This window comes from Thalassophryne amazonica, chromosome 20 (assembly GCF_902500255.1).
Source record: "Thalassophryne amazonica chromosome 20, fThaAma1.1, whole genome shotgun sequence".
Classification (NCBI taxonomy): domain Eukaryota; kingdom Metazoa; phylum Chordata; class Actinopteri; order Batrachoidiformes; family Batrachoididae; genus Thalassophryne; species Thalassophryne amazonica.
In genome coordinates, this window is record NC_047122.1 from 4,223,899 (window position 1) to 4,239,677 (window position 15,779).

Below are 15,779 nucleotides of genomic sequence, written 5' to 3' on the forward strand. Positions count from 1 at the left end.
TCAACCTCTGCAAGCCACGTTTCTGTTATGGCAATTATACTAAAAGGTTGACAAAATTGTTTTAAATAATCTTTCATACTCCCCCAAATTTTTGTACAGACTCCTACTGTTAAAGTGGATTATTGATCATTTCCCATCACTTGTAATGCAGTTATTGCATTGTTCCTCAGTATAATACTGACAGTTAGTATTTATGAAGGAATAGAAATGATTGTCTGGATCTATCTCATATTCCAGATCCTGTATATGATGCTCAGTGTACTGAAAAGGTTGTAATTCCAGACTCTCAACCATGTATCATCTCAGTTATACTATTACTGTTCAGAAGCACCAAGTGAAGCAGTTTGAATGCGTCTTTGGATCATCTCTCAGCGGGGACAAGCTGCAGTCAGTCCTGACGTATGCCACTGCCTCATGGTTTAATTTATTATGATAATCAAATTTTTTTCATTATTTTGCTCATATGAACATTTTTGTGTAACATTGTGTGATCTTTGACCTTTTAGTGCTCCTGTCAGTCATGCTGCTGGGCTAATGGAGCATGGTGTGGTTTCTCTTTCCACTGAAAGGTCTACATCTGTCACATGAACCTGGACTTCATGATGCTCGATTGGTTTGTTATGTTTTTGTACAGACACAGAGGAAAATGTTCAACTAACAGTGTGACTTGTCTTTGCATTGTTCCTTCGTATCCACAGTGCAGAGTTTGAAAGAAAAGAAGATAAATTTAGATCCACCACCTACATGTACACTGATGTCAGCGATGGTCATATTTCAGTGAATGATGGGATTTATTCCAAGGTGACAGTGTTTTGTGGAAATGTGTGGGAATCCAAACCTGAGACACGGCTGGCCGCTGACCGCCATCTTTAGTTGTGCTGTTGGATCTGGGGTGTGCGGCGTAGTCCCTCGGCATCGACCAACTGTTGTTTGTGGCTTTACTACAAAAGAGACTGAAAAAAGACCTACAAATTTAGAATATCATTTCATAAAGGTGTTTCATAAACTGAAACACACACACACAAAAAAGTATTTGAGCCACTGTTGAATTTGCAAGTTTTGTCATCTACAAAGAATGGGGAGGTCTGTAATTTTTATTGTAGCTACACTTTAACTGTGAGAAACAGAATCTAAAAAAAAAAAAATCTGGAAATCACATTGTATGATTTTTTTAAAATAATTAATTTGCTTTTTGGTGCAATTTTGGCAGTGGAAGGAATACTTCGAGGATCTCCTCAATCCCATCGTCACATCTTCTGAAGAGGAAGCAGAAACTGGGGACTCAGAGGCGGACTCATCCATTACCCAGGCCAAAGTCACCGAGGTGGTCAGAAAGCTCCTCGGTGGCAAGGCTCCTGGGTTGGATAAAATCCGTCCTGAGTACCTTAAGTCTCTGGATGTTGTGGGACTGTCTTGGCTGACACGCCTCTGCAACATCGCATGGCAGTCGAGGACAGTGCCTCTGGATTGACAGACCGGGGTGGTGGTCCCTCTGTTTAAGAAGGGGGACCAAAGGGTGTGTTCCAACTATAGGGGGATCACACTCCTCAGCCTCCACGGTAAGGTCTATTCCAGAGTACTGGAGAGGAGAATTCGACCAACAGTTGAACCTCGGATTCAGGAGGAGCAGTGTGGTTTTCGTCCTGGTCACGGCACACTGGACCAGCTCTACACCCGTCATCGGGTGCTCGAGGGTTCGTGGCAGTTCACCCAACCAGTCCACATGTGCTTTGTGGATCTGGAGAAGGCATTCAACCGTGTCCCTCGAGGCACCCTGTGGGGGGGTGCTCCGGGAATACAGGGTCCGGGGTCCTTTGCTAAGGGCTATCCGGTCCCTGTACGACCACAGCAGGAGCTTGGTTCGCATTGCCGGTAGTAAGTCAAACCTGTTTCCAGTGCACGTTGGCCTCTGCCAGGGCTGCCGTTTGTCACCGGTTTTGTTCATTACCTTTATGGACAGAATTTCTAGGCACAGCCAGGGTTTAGAGGGGGTCTGGTTTGGGAACCACAGAATCTCATCTCTGCTGTTTGCGGTGATGTGGTTCTGTTGGCTTCGTCAAATAAGGACCTTCAGCGTGCACTGGGGTGGTTTGCAGCCGAGTGTGAAGCGTCCGGGATGAAAATCAGCACCTCCAAATCCGAGGCCATGGTTCTCGACCGGAAAAAGGTGCTTTGCCCTCTTCAGGTCGGTGGAGTGTCCTTGCCTCAAGAGGAGGAGTTTAAGTATCTTGGGGTCTTGTTCACGAGTGAGAGACAGATGGAGCGTGAGATCGACAGACAGATCGGTGCGGCATCTGCAGTGATGCAGTCGCTGTATCGGACCGTCGTGATGAAGAGAGAGCTGAACAGGGGGCAAAGCTCTCGATTTACCAACTGATCTACGTTCCGATCCTCACCTATGGTCATGAGATTTGGCTCATGACCGAAAGAACAAGATCGCGAGTACAAGTGACCGAGATGTGTTTCCTCCGCAGGGTGGCTGGGCGCTCTCCCAGAGATAGGGTGAGGAGCTCGGTCACTTGGGAGGAGCTCGGAGTCGAGCCGCTGCTCCTCCACGTCGAAAGAAGCCAGCTGAGGTGGTTCGGGCATCTTTTCCGGATGACCCCTGGACGCCTCGCTGGAGAGGTGTTCTGGGCACGTCCCATTGGGAGGAGGCCCCGGGGAAGACCCAGATCACGCTGGAGGGACTACATCTCTCGGCTAGCTTGGGAACGCCTTGGGGTTCCCCCGGAGGAGCTGGGGGAGGTGTGTGTAGATCGGGAGGTCTGGGCAGCTTTGCTTGAGCTGCTGCCCCCGCGACCTGACTCCGGATAAAGCGGAAGAAAATGGATGGATGAATGATGAATTTGCATTTTATTGCATGAAATAAGTATTTGATGCAATAGAAAAACAGACCTTAATATTTGGTACAGAAATCTTTGTAGGTGGGAAAACAAAATCAACAGTGGATCAAATACTTATTTGTCTCACTGTGTGTGTGTGTGTGTGTGTGTGTGTATGTATATATGTATATGTATATATATATATATATGTATATGTATATGTATATATATATATATATATATATGTATATATATATATACACACACACTCTCATCTTCAACCGCTTAGACCAATTAAGGGTTGCGGGGGGCTGTGGCCTGTCCCAGCAGTCATAGAATGAGGCGGGGTTCACCCTGGACAGGACGCCAGTCTGTTGCAGGGCCACATATAGACAAACAAACACATTCACACCCACACGCACACCTACAGACAATTGCATGTCTTTGGATATGGGAGGAAGCTGGAGCACCCGGAGAAAATCCACGCAAACATGGGGAGAACATGCAAACTCCACACAGCAAGGCCACAGGTGGGAATCGAACCCATAACCTTCTCGCTGTGAGCCAACAGTGCTAACCACTAAGCCACCGTGCTGTCTCTCTCTCTCTCTCTCTCTCTCTCTCTCTCTCTATACATATGTACACACACACCATATGTGTATGTCTGAGGGCCCAGGGCTGACCATCTCCCTACCCCCTTTATGAAGAAAGTTGGTTAAACATCCACCGGAGACTAAGTTTTTTTTTTTTTTTTTTTTTTTTTATTAAAGTAAACGCCTACCTAAAATAAACAAATTCTGTGTCCCCAGCATATTGTAAAAAGCAAGAAAGAATGAGTTTTCATGTTCTACCTCTTCCACATCAGACTGGAGATGATTTCATCATTTGTCCTCTGCTCTTATTGTGAAGACTTGTACAAGAAACAGGAAGTGTTTTGTGACACTGTGGTTAGCTTTCTACAAGCCCCAGTCACATGGTGAAGGAGCTATTATCAGTTTGTGTCCTTCATCAGCTGATGTCTGCAACAATCATCGTTAAGTTTTGTGCGTGTTCAGAACTTTTAGGGGAGTTTAGACTTTAATGATCTTTCATGCTGCCTGCACGTTTGTTGTGCCGTTTTGAGTATGAGACCATAGGACACACAGTGCTTCTGGACATGAACATGGAGAAAACTGACTTCACATGTTGACAGCCAGTCTGGATGTTTTCACTGAGAGGGTGACAGGAAAATTTTGGATATTTTTATTTTAATAAGCAGGAATCACAGAGGGCAACAAATTAAATTATTAATGAATTAATAAACTGCAGAGTCACCTGGATTTAAACAGGCAGGAGTTAGTTTTTTTTATTTATTCCCCCCTGAGAGCCACACTTTTCTGGTTTAATATAAATGCTTACTTGTGTTTACTTCAGTGGCAGCTGGCCCATAGGGGGCGCTCGGGCGCTGCCCTCCTAGATGTGGAGGGGAAAAGTCATTATATATATATATATATATATATATATATATATATTTAAAAAGTATTATCAGTGTCAGTTTTACTTAATAGTATGTGCCTACATGTAATATGATTGATTAAAACAACACTTCCTCCAACTGACTCTCATTCAACAGTGCATTTCCACCGACAGAAGCAGAGAACGTATCATTCCTCGTCTTGGGCGCTCATTCAAGCGCCCTTGAAGTGCAGCGAAATAACCAATTGTATGTAGTTGCTAGGGAAAATTAATAAATATTTGGCAAATCAACATTGCCAAAATTAATGGCTTTGGGGCGCCGGAATTTTAGCCCTTGGTACAAAAATGCGGGAACGTTAGATTACAGTCAGTGATACACGTGACGCTGCAGCTGCTGCTGTCAGTCAGTCAGTCAGGAAGAGATGATGGTGACGACGACGTTTGGGTTATATTTATTTATTTTTATTTTGTCTCCGTGTGTTTTGCTGGAGTAAGTTGAAGAACTCTTCGGAGGTTTAAAACGGGACAAAACTAATCAAATCAATGACAAAACTAATCAAATCAGTGACACCAAAGTTTCACGGGGATCCTTTTGGAGGCGCATGGAGGTGCGCACATCAGATCTTTCTCGTGGTTTAATGACAACTGCACATCCCGGTTGGAGGAGAGACGTTTGTCTGACTCGTTATAAACCGTGTCAGGCTTCATTCACACTGTCAGCGCGCACACGTCACGGAGGCTGCTGATCTGCGCTCTTTACTGCGGGGTAGAAAGGAGCGCATCCACCTCTGCCAGCTGCAGACTGACTCCTCTGGATCCACTTCAGCTCAGGTGACGAGCTGCTCGGATTTATTCCCCAATGTTGCTCCTGGTGTGGAAACGAGGATGAAAATTTAAGATAAAACAAATGAGTGATGGTTTTTTGTTTGTTTTAGGGGTCAAAGCTGTGATCTTTATTGGGACAGCAGACCAGTTAGAATGGTAATAGGGGAGGCCGGGGCTGTTTGTAACAGTGTTCAAAGCTGCAGCCATGCTGGTATTTTGATTTCACTTTACACGTTATGAGGATCAGTTCACAGAAGTGAAATATTCTTTGGAGTATTCCACACTCTAAAACAAATTATTTGCTCAGTTTAAAAACAAAACAAAACAAAACCCTAAAATAGCAATTTGCATGTTTTTTTTAAAGAAATTCTAACTCAGCCACTGAGTTCACACAAGACACTTATAGTCAGACAAACCCAAGTTTAGCAATGCATTTAATTAAGTGGTTTTGTAAACTTCATTTGCTTTGTCCTTTACACTGTTAATTAATTTTAACCAATTTAATTTAAAGGTTTTGGTGTTATTAGTTAGTCAAGTTATTTAATTTAAGTTTTTCAAGCTTCTTTAGTTTGTCTCCATTCCACTCAGTAATGTTCATGCAAAATATTACCATAATTTTCTCTCTCTCTCTCTCTCACACACACACACACATTTTCTCTCTCTCACACACACACACACATTTTCTCTCTCTCACACACACACACACACACATTTTCTCTCTCTCACACACACACACACACACACATTTTCTCTCTCTCTCACACACACACACACACACACATTTTCTCTCTCTCTCTCTCTCTCTCTCTCACACACACATTTTCTCTCTCTCTCTCTCACACACACACACACATTTTCTCTCTCTCTCTCTCACACACACACACACATTTTCTCTCTCTCACACACACACACACACACACACACACACACACACACACACACACACACACACACACACACACACACACACACACACACACACACACACACACACACACACATTTTCTCTCTCTCTCACACACACAAACATTTTCTCTCTCTCTCTCTCTCTCTCTCTCTCTCTGAAGGTGGTGTGAACATTGTCGTATGTACATAATGTTCTTTTGTCAATTGAAGAATTTTTCCATATTTTGAAAGAGTGTAAATTTGCTGATATTTTCTATTTTGTTAAGGTCGGTGTCACTGTGAACCCCAGGATCTGTTTGTCTGTAGATAATGTCAGTTCAGTACACTTTGGTGTACTATGTGTGTAATTGGTGTCAAATGGTGAAATGTTCTTTGCTCAAGAACTTGAGTGTTGTATTTGATACTGTTCCTTTCCAAAGTAGAAATGGGGCCTAATATAGCTGTAAATGGTTAACTTTATCTGTAAAACTGCTGATTTTGAGAAGGACATGAAATGATTATTGTGGAATTGTAGTAATTTTCCGACTGTTCACTTGAATGACTGTACTGGACAAGGCAAGGGAATCTATTGGCACAGCAGCCCCACCAAGACTGTTTTTTACCAGCCGCCACTGGTTTACTTAAAATTATATTTTAAGTAAACATGAGAATAAAAATGGTAATAATAAGAAAATGTTAACACAAATAGTACGGTGTCCTATAGAATAGCATTTCATTCACTGGATTAAAAAAAAAATAAAAACAAATCCTGTACTTGTGATGATAACACACTGTGGATTTCCCCTTTAGGTGTTCCTCTATGAATCAAATTCCTCCAGGGAGGGGCACGGGGCCCCCAGACTGAAAAGCATCCGGCCGGGAGTACTTCTGGAATCAGTAACTTCAAAGTGAATCGCCATTTTAAATCAAACGACACCTCTTTCCAAATGTTCTACAACACACCAAAACCGTTTTTCCCCAAAGTGAGACGTCCTCCGTTCTTAGCGGGCTGACAGGAATTGTCAATATTTTCTTATATTACCATTTTTATTGTTGTGTTTACTTAAAATGAAAAGATGCAAGAAGATCCATCTATGTTCCTGGTCTCTGAAACACAGGAAATAAATAATAAAAGATGTTCTTCGAGGGCCCGGCCAGGCTTAAAATGGCAGCGGTGACTGATATCATTGGTGCTTGCGCCCCCTGGTGGTACAAATTGCTGCACGCATTAGTGGCTGTTTCGTGGCACAAGTGAAGCAAAAGTCACGTGTAAGAACACATCCAACTGAGTGGCCCGATTTTCACAGACACACACAGATTTTTATTACACATTTGTGGCTCAAACTACACATTTGCAAATACTTTTGCTACAATAATGGCCCCATTTTTTTATTAGTGTGTTGTGTAGACACACAGGGAAAATAATAAGACACAAGTGTGTGTCTGTGTCTGTTTGAAAACATAGGTGGCTGACTGACCAATCACTGAGAAGCTGTTAAAGAAACTGACAAATGAAGGATTGATGACCTCCAGAGTTGAGGACCAGCTGAGACTGCTGGTGTCAGTCAGTGGAACCAACCTGTGACGGTATCCGAGCATGAGGAAGAGCACGCAGAAGATGATACAGGCTGTGCCGATGTGGATCCCAACCATGATGCTGCTCAGAGAGGCGTCTCCGTCCCTGCACTGACACCTGCTGTTCACTCCTAGTATTATACAGTGGAGACAAACAAAGCAACACTTTAAGAAATCATCTGGACTTTTGTCTTTTCCTGCAGTCTGCTGGATGATGGAGGTTTTTTCCAGGTTTGGGCCTCCCTCTTCTTAAACAGGCAAAAACGTCATCAGTGCTCAGTCCACCTGTAACATCCTCTCTGCATCTGAGTTTCAGGTGTTAGTACAGTAGTATCACTTGAAAAATTTACCTTCCACAGTCAGTTTTGAAAATGGGCCTGCATGAAATGATCCACATGGAATGGCCCGGAATGACTGGTCATGGAATGGCCTGGAATGGGTGCTATGCTGCACTTATCCCGTGCTTGATACCTTCCAAGTATCAATCAGCACAAGCTGGAGGGTCACAGTATGGGTGTTTCCATGGACAAGACAAGTGTCACTTCAAGTGAAGCAGGATGAAAATACATTGAAATTAAATTTGTTGGTCATTTTAAAACACTACAATCCCTAGGCCTGTCAGACAGGACCTGCTGGTGGCTAAATAGGGCACCACAGTCTCGTTTGAACCCTGCATGACACTGTGAGATTTGACCACTTAGGGGGTACATTTTGCAATATATACACAGCATAGGTTCACATGGAAAGATGGTGGACTGTTCTGTTTTCAGCTGCAATCACCAAAGCAGTCACTTTTTTTTGCCTCCTTGCTCTCGGCCAAGATGGTCGCATTTTTCTCTTCTCTTCTCTTCTTCTTCTCTTCTCTTCTCCCTCCCTCCTTATCTTTCCTGCTTCTGTGGCGTGTTGTCTGTGAGGCTGCCAGCTTTGCTCTTCTGGAAACAGCAAAAATGGATCTGTTGAAGTGGTCTCTGAACCACTTCAACAGGCAACCACTTGCTTGCCTCGACTGGTGGTTGGCTCTCACTGCGGTATTGTATCACTTCCTGTTCCGGAGCACAGCGGTGTTTTTCTGTATCTGTTAGCTGTTTAATCTGCGCAGTTAGATTGATCTAGTTATGTAGATAACGATTTGTTTCCCAGTGTAATCTTTACGTGCCTTAACTAAAGCACTCCCTCTGCTGAATCACCTCTAAATTATTTACACGTTATTCACTTTGTGTGTTTTTAGGAATCCGCTAGCTTAGCGCAGCTACTAGCTCTTAGCCGGTTTAGCATGGCGGTTTCTCCTGTCTCTCCCGCACTTTTCTGTTCTGGGTGTGAAATGTTTAGTTATTCCTCGGCCTCCTTTAGCAGTAATGGTACTTGTAATAAGTGTAGCTTGTTCGTAGCTTTGGAGGCCAGGCTGGGCGAATTGGAGACTCGGCTACGCACCGTGGAAAATCCTACAGCTAGCGAGGCCCCTGTAGTCGGTGCGGACCAAGGTAGCTTAGCCGCCGTTAGTTTCCCTCTGGCAGATCCTGAGCAGCCGGGAAAGCAGGCCGACTGGGTGACTGTGAGGAGGAGGCGTAGTTCTAAACAGAAGCCCCGTGTACACCGCCAACCCGTTCACATTTCTAACCGTTTTTCCCCACTCGACGACACACCTGCCGAGGAACAAACTCTGGTTATTGGCGACTCTGTTTTGAGAAATGTGAAGTTAGCGACACCAGCAACTGTAGTCAATTGTCTTCCGGGGGCCAGAGCAGGCGACATTGAAGGAAATTTGAAACTGCTGGCTAAGGCTAAGCATAAATTTGGTAAGATTGTAATTCACGTCAGCAGTAATGACACCCGGTTACGCCAATCAGAGGTCACTAAAATTAACATTGAATCGGTGTGTAACTTTGCAAAAACAATGTCGGACTCTGTAGTTTTCTCTGGGCCCCTCCCCAATCGGACCGGGAGTGACATGTTTAGCCGCATGTTCTCCCTGAATTGCTGGCTGTCTGAGTGGTGTCCAAAAAATGAGGTGGGCTTCATAGATAATTGGCAAAGCTTCTGGGGAAAACCTGGTCTTGTTAGGAGAGACGGCATCCATCCCACTTTGGATGGAGCAGCTCTCATTTCTAGAAATCTGGCCAATTTTCTTAAATCCTCCAAATCGTGACTATCCAGGGTTGGGACCAGGAAGCAGAGTTGTAGTCTTACACACCTCTCTGCAGCTTCTCTCCCCCTGCCATCCCCTCATTACCCCATCCCCGTAGAGACGGTGCCTGCTCCCAGACCACCAATAACCAGCAAAAATCTATTTAAGCATAAAAATTCAAAAAGAAAAAATAATATATCACCTTCAACTGCACCTCAGACTAAAACAGTTAAATGTGGTCTATTAAACATTAGGTCTCTCTCTTCTAAGTCCCTGTTGGTAAATGATATAATAATTGATCAACATATTGATTTATTCTGCCTTACAGAAACCTGGTTACAGCAGGATGAATATGTTAGTTTAAATGAGTCAACACCCCCGAGTCACACTAACTGTCAGAATGCTCGTAGCACGGGCCGAGGCGGAGGATTAGCAGCAATCTTCCATTCCAGCTTATTAATTAATCAAAAACCCAGACAGAGCTTTAATTCATTTGAAAGCTTGACTCTTAGTCTTGTCCATCCAAATTGGAAGTCCCAAAACCCAGTTTTATTTGTTATTATCTATCGTCCATCTGGTCATTACTGTGAGTTTCTCTGTGAATTTTCAGACCTTTTGTCTGACTTAGTGCTTAGCTCAGATAAGATAATTATAGTGGGCGATTTTAACATCCACACAGATGCTGAGAATGACAGCCTCAACACTGCATTTAATCTATTATTAGACTCTATTGGCTTTGCTCAAAATGTAAATGAGTCCACCTACCACTTTAATCATATCTTAGATCTTGTTCTGACTTATGGTATGGAAATAGAAGACTTAACAGTATTCCCTGAAAACTCCCTTCTGTCTGATCATTTCTTAATAACATTTACATTTACTCTGATGGACTACCCAGCAGTGGGGAATACGTTTCATTACACTAGAAGTCTTTCAGAAAGCACTGTAACTAAGTTTAAGGATGTGATTCCTTCTTTATGTTCTCCAATGCCATATACCAACACAGTGCAGAGTAGCTACCTAAACTCTGTGAGTGAGATAGAGTATCTCGTCAATAGTTTTACATCCTCATTGAAGACAACTTTGGATGCTGTAGCTCCTCTGAAAAAGAGAGCTTTAAATCAGAAGTGCCTGACTCCGTGGTATAACTCACAAACTCGCAGCTTAAAGCAGATAACCCGTAAGTTGGAGAGGAAATGGCGTCTCACTAATTTAGAAGATCTTCACTTAGCCTGGAAAAAGAGTCTGTTGCTCTATAAAAAAGCCCTCCGTAAAGCTAGGACATCTTACTACTCATCACTAATTGAAGAAAATAAGAACAACCCCAGGTTTCTTTTCAGCACTGTAGCCAGGCTGACAGAGTCAGAGCTCTATTGAGCCGAGTATTCCTTTAACTTTAACTAGTAATGACTTCATGACTTTCTTTGCTAATAAAATTTTAACTATTAGAGAAAAAATTACTCATAACCATCCCAAAGACGTATCGTTATCTTTGGCTGCTTTCAGTGATGCCGGTATTTGGTTAGACTCTTTCTGTCCGATTGTTCTGAGTTATTTTCATTAGTTACTTCCTCCAAACCATCAACATGTCTATTAGACCCCATTCCTACCAGGCTGCTCAAGGAAGCCCTACCATTATTTAATGCTTCAATCTTAAATATGATCAATCTATCTTTATTAGTTGGCTATGTACCACAGGCTTTTAAGGTGGCAGTAATTAAACCATTACTTAAAAAGCCATCACTTGACCCAGCTATCTTAGCTAATTATAGGCCAATCTCCAACCTTCCTTTTCTCTCAAAAATTCTTGAAAGGGTAGTTGTAAAACAGCTAACTGATCATCTGCAGAGGAATGGTCTATTTGAAGAGTTTCAGTCAGGTTTTAGAATTCATCATAGTACAGAAACAGCATTAGTGAAGGTTACAAATGATCTGCTTATGGCCTCAGACAGTGGACTCATCTCTGTGCTTGTTCTGTTAGACCTCAGTGCTGCTTTTGATACTGTTGACCATAAAATTTTATTACAGAGATTAGAGCATGCCATAGGCATTAAAGGCACTGTGCTGCGGTGGTTTGAATCATATTTATCTAATAGATTACAATTTGTTCATGTAAGTGGGGAATCTTCTTCACAGACTAAGGTTAATTATGGAGTTCCACAAGGTTCTGTGCTAGGACCAATTTTATTCACTTTATACATGTTTCCCTTAGGCAGTATTATTAGACGGCATTGCTTAAATTTTCATTGTTACGCAGATGATACCCAGCTTTATCTATCCATGAAGCCAGAGGACACACACCAATTAGCTAAACTGCAGGATTGTCTTACAGACATAAAGACATGGATGACCTCTAATTTCCTGCTTTTAAATTCAGATAAAACTGAAGTTATTGTACTTGGCCCCACAAATCTTAGAAACATGGTGTCTAACCAGATCCTTACTCTGGATGGCATTACCCTGACCTCTAGTAATACTGTGAGAAATCTTGGAGACATTTTTGATCAGGATATGTCATTCAATGCGCATATTAAACAAATATGTAGGACTGCTTTTTTGCATTTACACAATATCTCTAAAATTAGAAAGGTCTAATTCATGCATTTATTTCCTCTAGGCTGGACTATTGTAATTCATTATTATCAGGTTGTCCTAAAAGTTCCCTGAAAAGCCTTCAGTTAATTCAAAATGCTGCAGCTAGAGTACTGACGGGGACTACAAGGAGAGAGCATATCTCACCCATATTGGCCTCTCTTCATTGGCTTCTCTTTTTGCTCTGTATGCACCATTCTGCATTTAATCATTAGTGATTGATCTCTGCTCTCTTCCACAGCATGTCTTTTTCCTGGTTCTCTCCCTCAGCCCCAACCAGTCCTAGCAGAAGACTGCCCCTCCCTGAGCCTGGTTCTGCTGGAGGTTTCTTCCTGTTAAAAGGGAGTTTTTCCTTCCCACTGTTGCCAAGTGCTTGCTCACAGGGGGTCGTTTTGACCGTTGGGGTTTTTACATAATTATTGTATGGCCTTGCCTTACAATATAAAGTGCCTTGGGGCAACTGTTTGTTGTGATTTGGCGCTATATAAATAAAATTGATTGAATTGATTGATTGAACGCAATTGACACTATTTTTTCTACCAGACACTCCGGAGCGGAGGACCCGACCTGTCCTGCTGGGACACATCAATCAATGTGATGGGCTACGTGATGGACAGTTAGAGGAAATGGCAGGTCATGTGCCTTTACACGCTGTCTGTGTAGGATGTCGAAGATGTGTATATATTTGACATGGTGGTGACCAGGTTTCTGCTGTGTGGAGCGGGCATAGCGCTGGTTTACCGGAAAATTAAGAAAGTGGAAGCGGCAATAATTGGCCTGTCCAGGCTGCACCACATGATTGATTCGATTGGAAGGGCAGTGTCAGCTCAGTCGGCGGGTGTTAACCGCGCGTTGGATACCATCTCCGGGAAGATTGCTGTGCTGGAAAACCGCATTGATCATCACTAATGACCGCATCTCCTCTCCTATATTCAGATGTATTAAAAGCCACTTTGTCTCAGACTGTGCAATCTTTCAGGCGTCTGCTAATCTGGATTTTCATTCGGCTTCCCAAAACACAGCTGCACTTCAAGGCCGCTGTGATAAAAACCTCCTGGATAAGAACAACGCTCATGCCTCACCCCCCCCCTTGTCTCCCCCCGCCCTCAGCTTCTCCAGCTCTGACGTTAACTGTGGACAGTGGACTGTTCAGGGCTGGGCCCCTCCTCCCTCCAGAATGGACGAACAAGGCCGTTGATGGCGCCTAAAGGCGGCCTCCGGGTGTTCTGTCTGATAACTGGACGCTTACAAATCTCGGTCGTCGTCTCTCGTACTGTTGTTGTGTGTGATCATTGTTCATTGTGCTGATGGGGTTTTTTTCCTGCTTTGCTGCTGTGTGATTCAATGCAGCAGCAATGAAGGTTTTTCTTTCCCAAGTTTTACCTTGTGTGTGCTTTTTATGTGTTCATGTACCGGGCCGGCTTATGTGTGTTGTTTGTGTGTGTCGTCTGTCATCATGAGGCCGGTCATGGTTTGCTCAGCCCTGCTGTTGACCTAAGGCAGGATATACATCTGGAGCTGGTCCCCGGGTGCCTAAAGGCGACTTCTGCTCCTAACTGGCAATTAAGATGGGTTAAATGCAGTAATCACATTTCATTGTGCAGGGAACATGTTCCTTTGTGCATATGACAATAAAATTATTTTGAATCCTTTGAATCCTTAAGAAAAGTTTTTTTTTTTTCAGTTCCCAGTGGAGAAGGGAGGACAAGGAAAATGGGAGACATCGTCTCGGTGTGTGTTAGCCGAAACAGCTAACCAGAGTAGCTCCGTTCTTTCGCCTGCAAAACCGCCTCGACACGTTTGAGCTCCGGGTCATAAATAAACTGCAACACATGTCCACTTTCCACCGCATCGTCACTTTTTTCCTTTGCATTTCACTTTCTTTGCATGTAATTTGCCCAAAAACCCATTGAAAATGTTACTGTTTTCCCCCGGAGGTAGAGAAATGATGTCATATGCGTAATATTTTAGACCTTTAGCGCCCACACTCAAATGAGACTGCGGTGCCCTATAGTAAACCAGTGACCAGAAGTTTTATTGATGGACCAGAGACCCTGTGAGTGGTCTTTGTGAATCTGGCACTCACCTGAACTGGTGCTTTCCGCTGCCAGTGACACCAGCCTGGTGGAACAGTTGCTCTCTCCATTTCCATTGTACGCCACCACTTTGACCTCATACACTGCCGCCGCTTCTAAAAACACAAAGTCACAAATTCTTGGTCTGTAGATCATGCCACCTGCTCCTCAACCACCTTCCATTCCATCACTGCTTACCAGAGGACTTCATAACCCAGAATCTGGTAATTTAAAGCTCTGTAGGTCCTTCCTTGGCCCTGTGACAGACTGGCATCCTGTCCAGGGTGTGCCCTGCCTCATGCCCTATGGCTGCTGGGATAGGCTCCAGCCCTGTAACCCTTAATTGGAGTAAGCGGTTGAAGATGAGTGAGTGAGTGAGTGTGAGGTCCTTCCTTTTCCAGAGCACCACAGTATTCAATCAGCAACCACTAATGTATTCCACAGACCAGCCTAAAATACTGTAGCTTATATATATATATATATATATATATATATATATATATATATATATATATATATATATATATATATATATATATATATAGGGACTTGATCCATTATACATCATGGAGTTAAAAAACAAACACTTTCAATCACCCAGCAGAAGGTCCAACATATATTCTTGCTGCCTGACAGCATTTACAGTAGGGAGGGGTGTTATTTCAAAAAATTTGGAAATCTATAAATGTTTGCATGGAATATGGAAATATACACGGAATAAACCATAGCAGGATACATTTTGGGTCATTTGGTTCCAAAAACCCATATGGACGGAGCCAGTGAAGATATCAGGTTCAAAAATCGCCAAAAATATCAACGAAAATGTCATATCTTGAGAACCGCTGCACCTAGAGACTTGAAATTTGGCTCCAAATGTTGCTTGGCCCCAAGTTTATATTCAACTTCTATAGTAACAATAAGCCTATCTGGTGTTTTTTAAGAGTAACTGACAAAAAAAAAAAAAAAAACAAAATCAAATTTCAGTACATATGTTACAATCAGTTGAAACAAACAAAATCTATGTAGTTTTTATTTCATTAACGTCACTTGAGTATAATCATCACATGCAAAGAATGACATGGCCACAATGAACTAATTATAAGCAGTAGAGTGGTTTTCTACGTCAACAGCACATATATGACACACGCGTTACTTGAAATTTTCAAATGCTCCGTCCATATGGGTTTTTGGAACCAAATGACCCAAAATTTATCCTGCTATGGTTTATTCCGTGTATATTTCCATATTCCGTGCAAACATTTATAGATTTCCAATTTTTTGGAAATAACACCCCTCCCTGTTTACAGTGTCATTCAATATTCCTTGGAGTTCCGTGAACAAGCTGCAGAGTCAGGTTGGAATGATACAACTCTGTAGGGGGTGTTGTGTTTGACCTCTCCGACCCCATAGATGGTGAACTTGCAT

The 15,779-nt window shown here is 42.9% G+C and overlaps 1 protein-coding gene across 1 annotated transcript; it reads right to left on the minus strand.

Moving 5' to 3' along the window:
- Positions 1-757: 757 nt before the first annotated feature.
- LOC117502340 (immunoglobulin superfamily DCC subclass member 3-like) lies at positions 758-14,556 on the minus strand. Its single transcript, XM_034161383.1, has 3 exons — positions 14,366-14,556; positions 7,567-7,693; positions 758-953 (listed from the first exon to the last, which is right to left on the minus strand). Exons 1-3 carry the CDS (start codon positions 14,508-14,510, stop codon positions 758-760), a joined length of 468 nt encoding a protein of 155 aa, XP_034017274.1. The 5' UTR covers positions 14,511-14,556.
- Positions 14,557-15,779: the final 1,223 nt, after the last annotated feature.

Bases quoted from the DNA above. Each gene is read 5' to 3' on its own strand.
- LOC117502340 (XM_034161383.1), bottom strand. From the start codon at position 14,510: ATGATCTACAGACCAAGAATTTGTGACTTTGTGTTTTTAGAAGCGGCG. The intron at 7,694-14,365 runs GTGAGTGCCAGA...GTATAATACTAG, and splicing joins AGCGGAAAGCACCAGTTCAG to GAGTGAACAGCAGGTGTCAG. The intron at 954-7,566 runs GTTGGTTCCACT...GTCTTTTTTCAG, and splicing joins ATGCTCGGATACCGTCACAG to TCTCTTTTGTAGTAAAGCCA.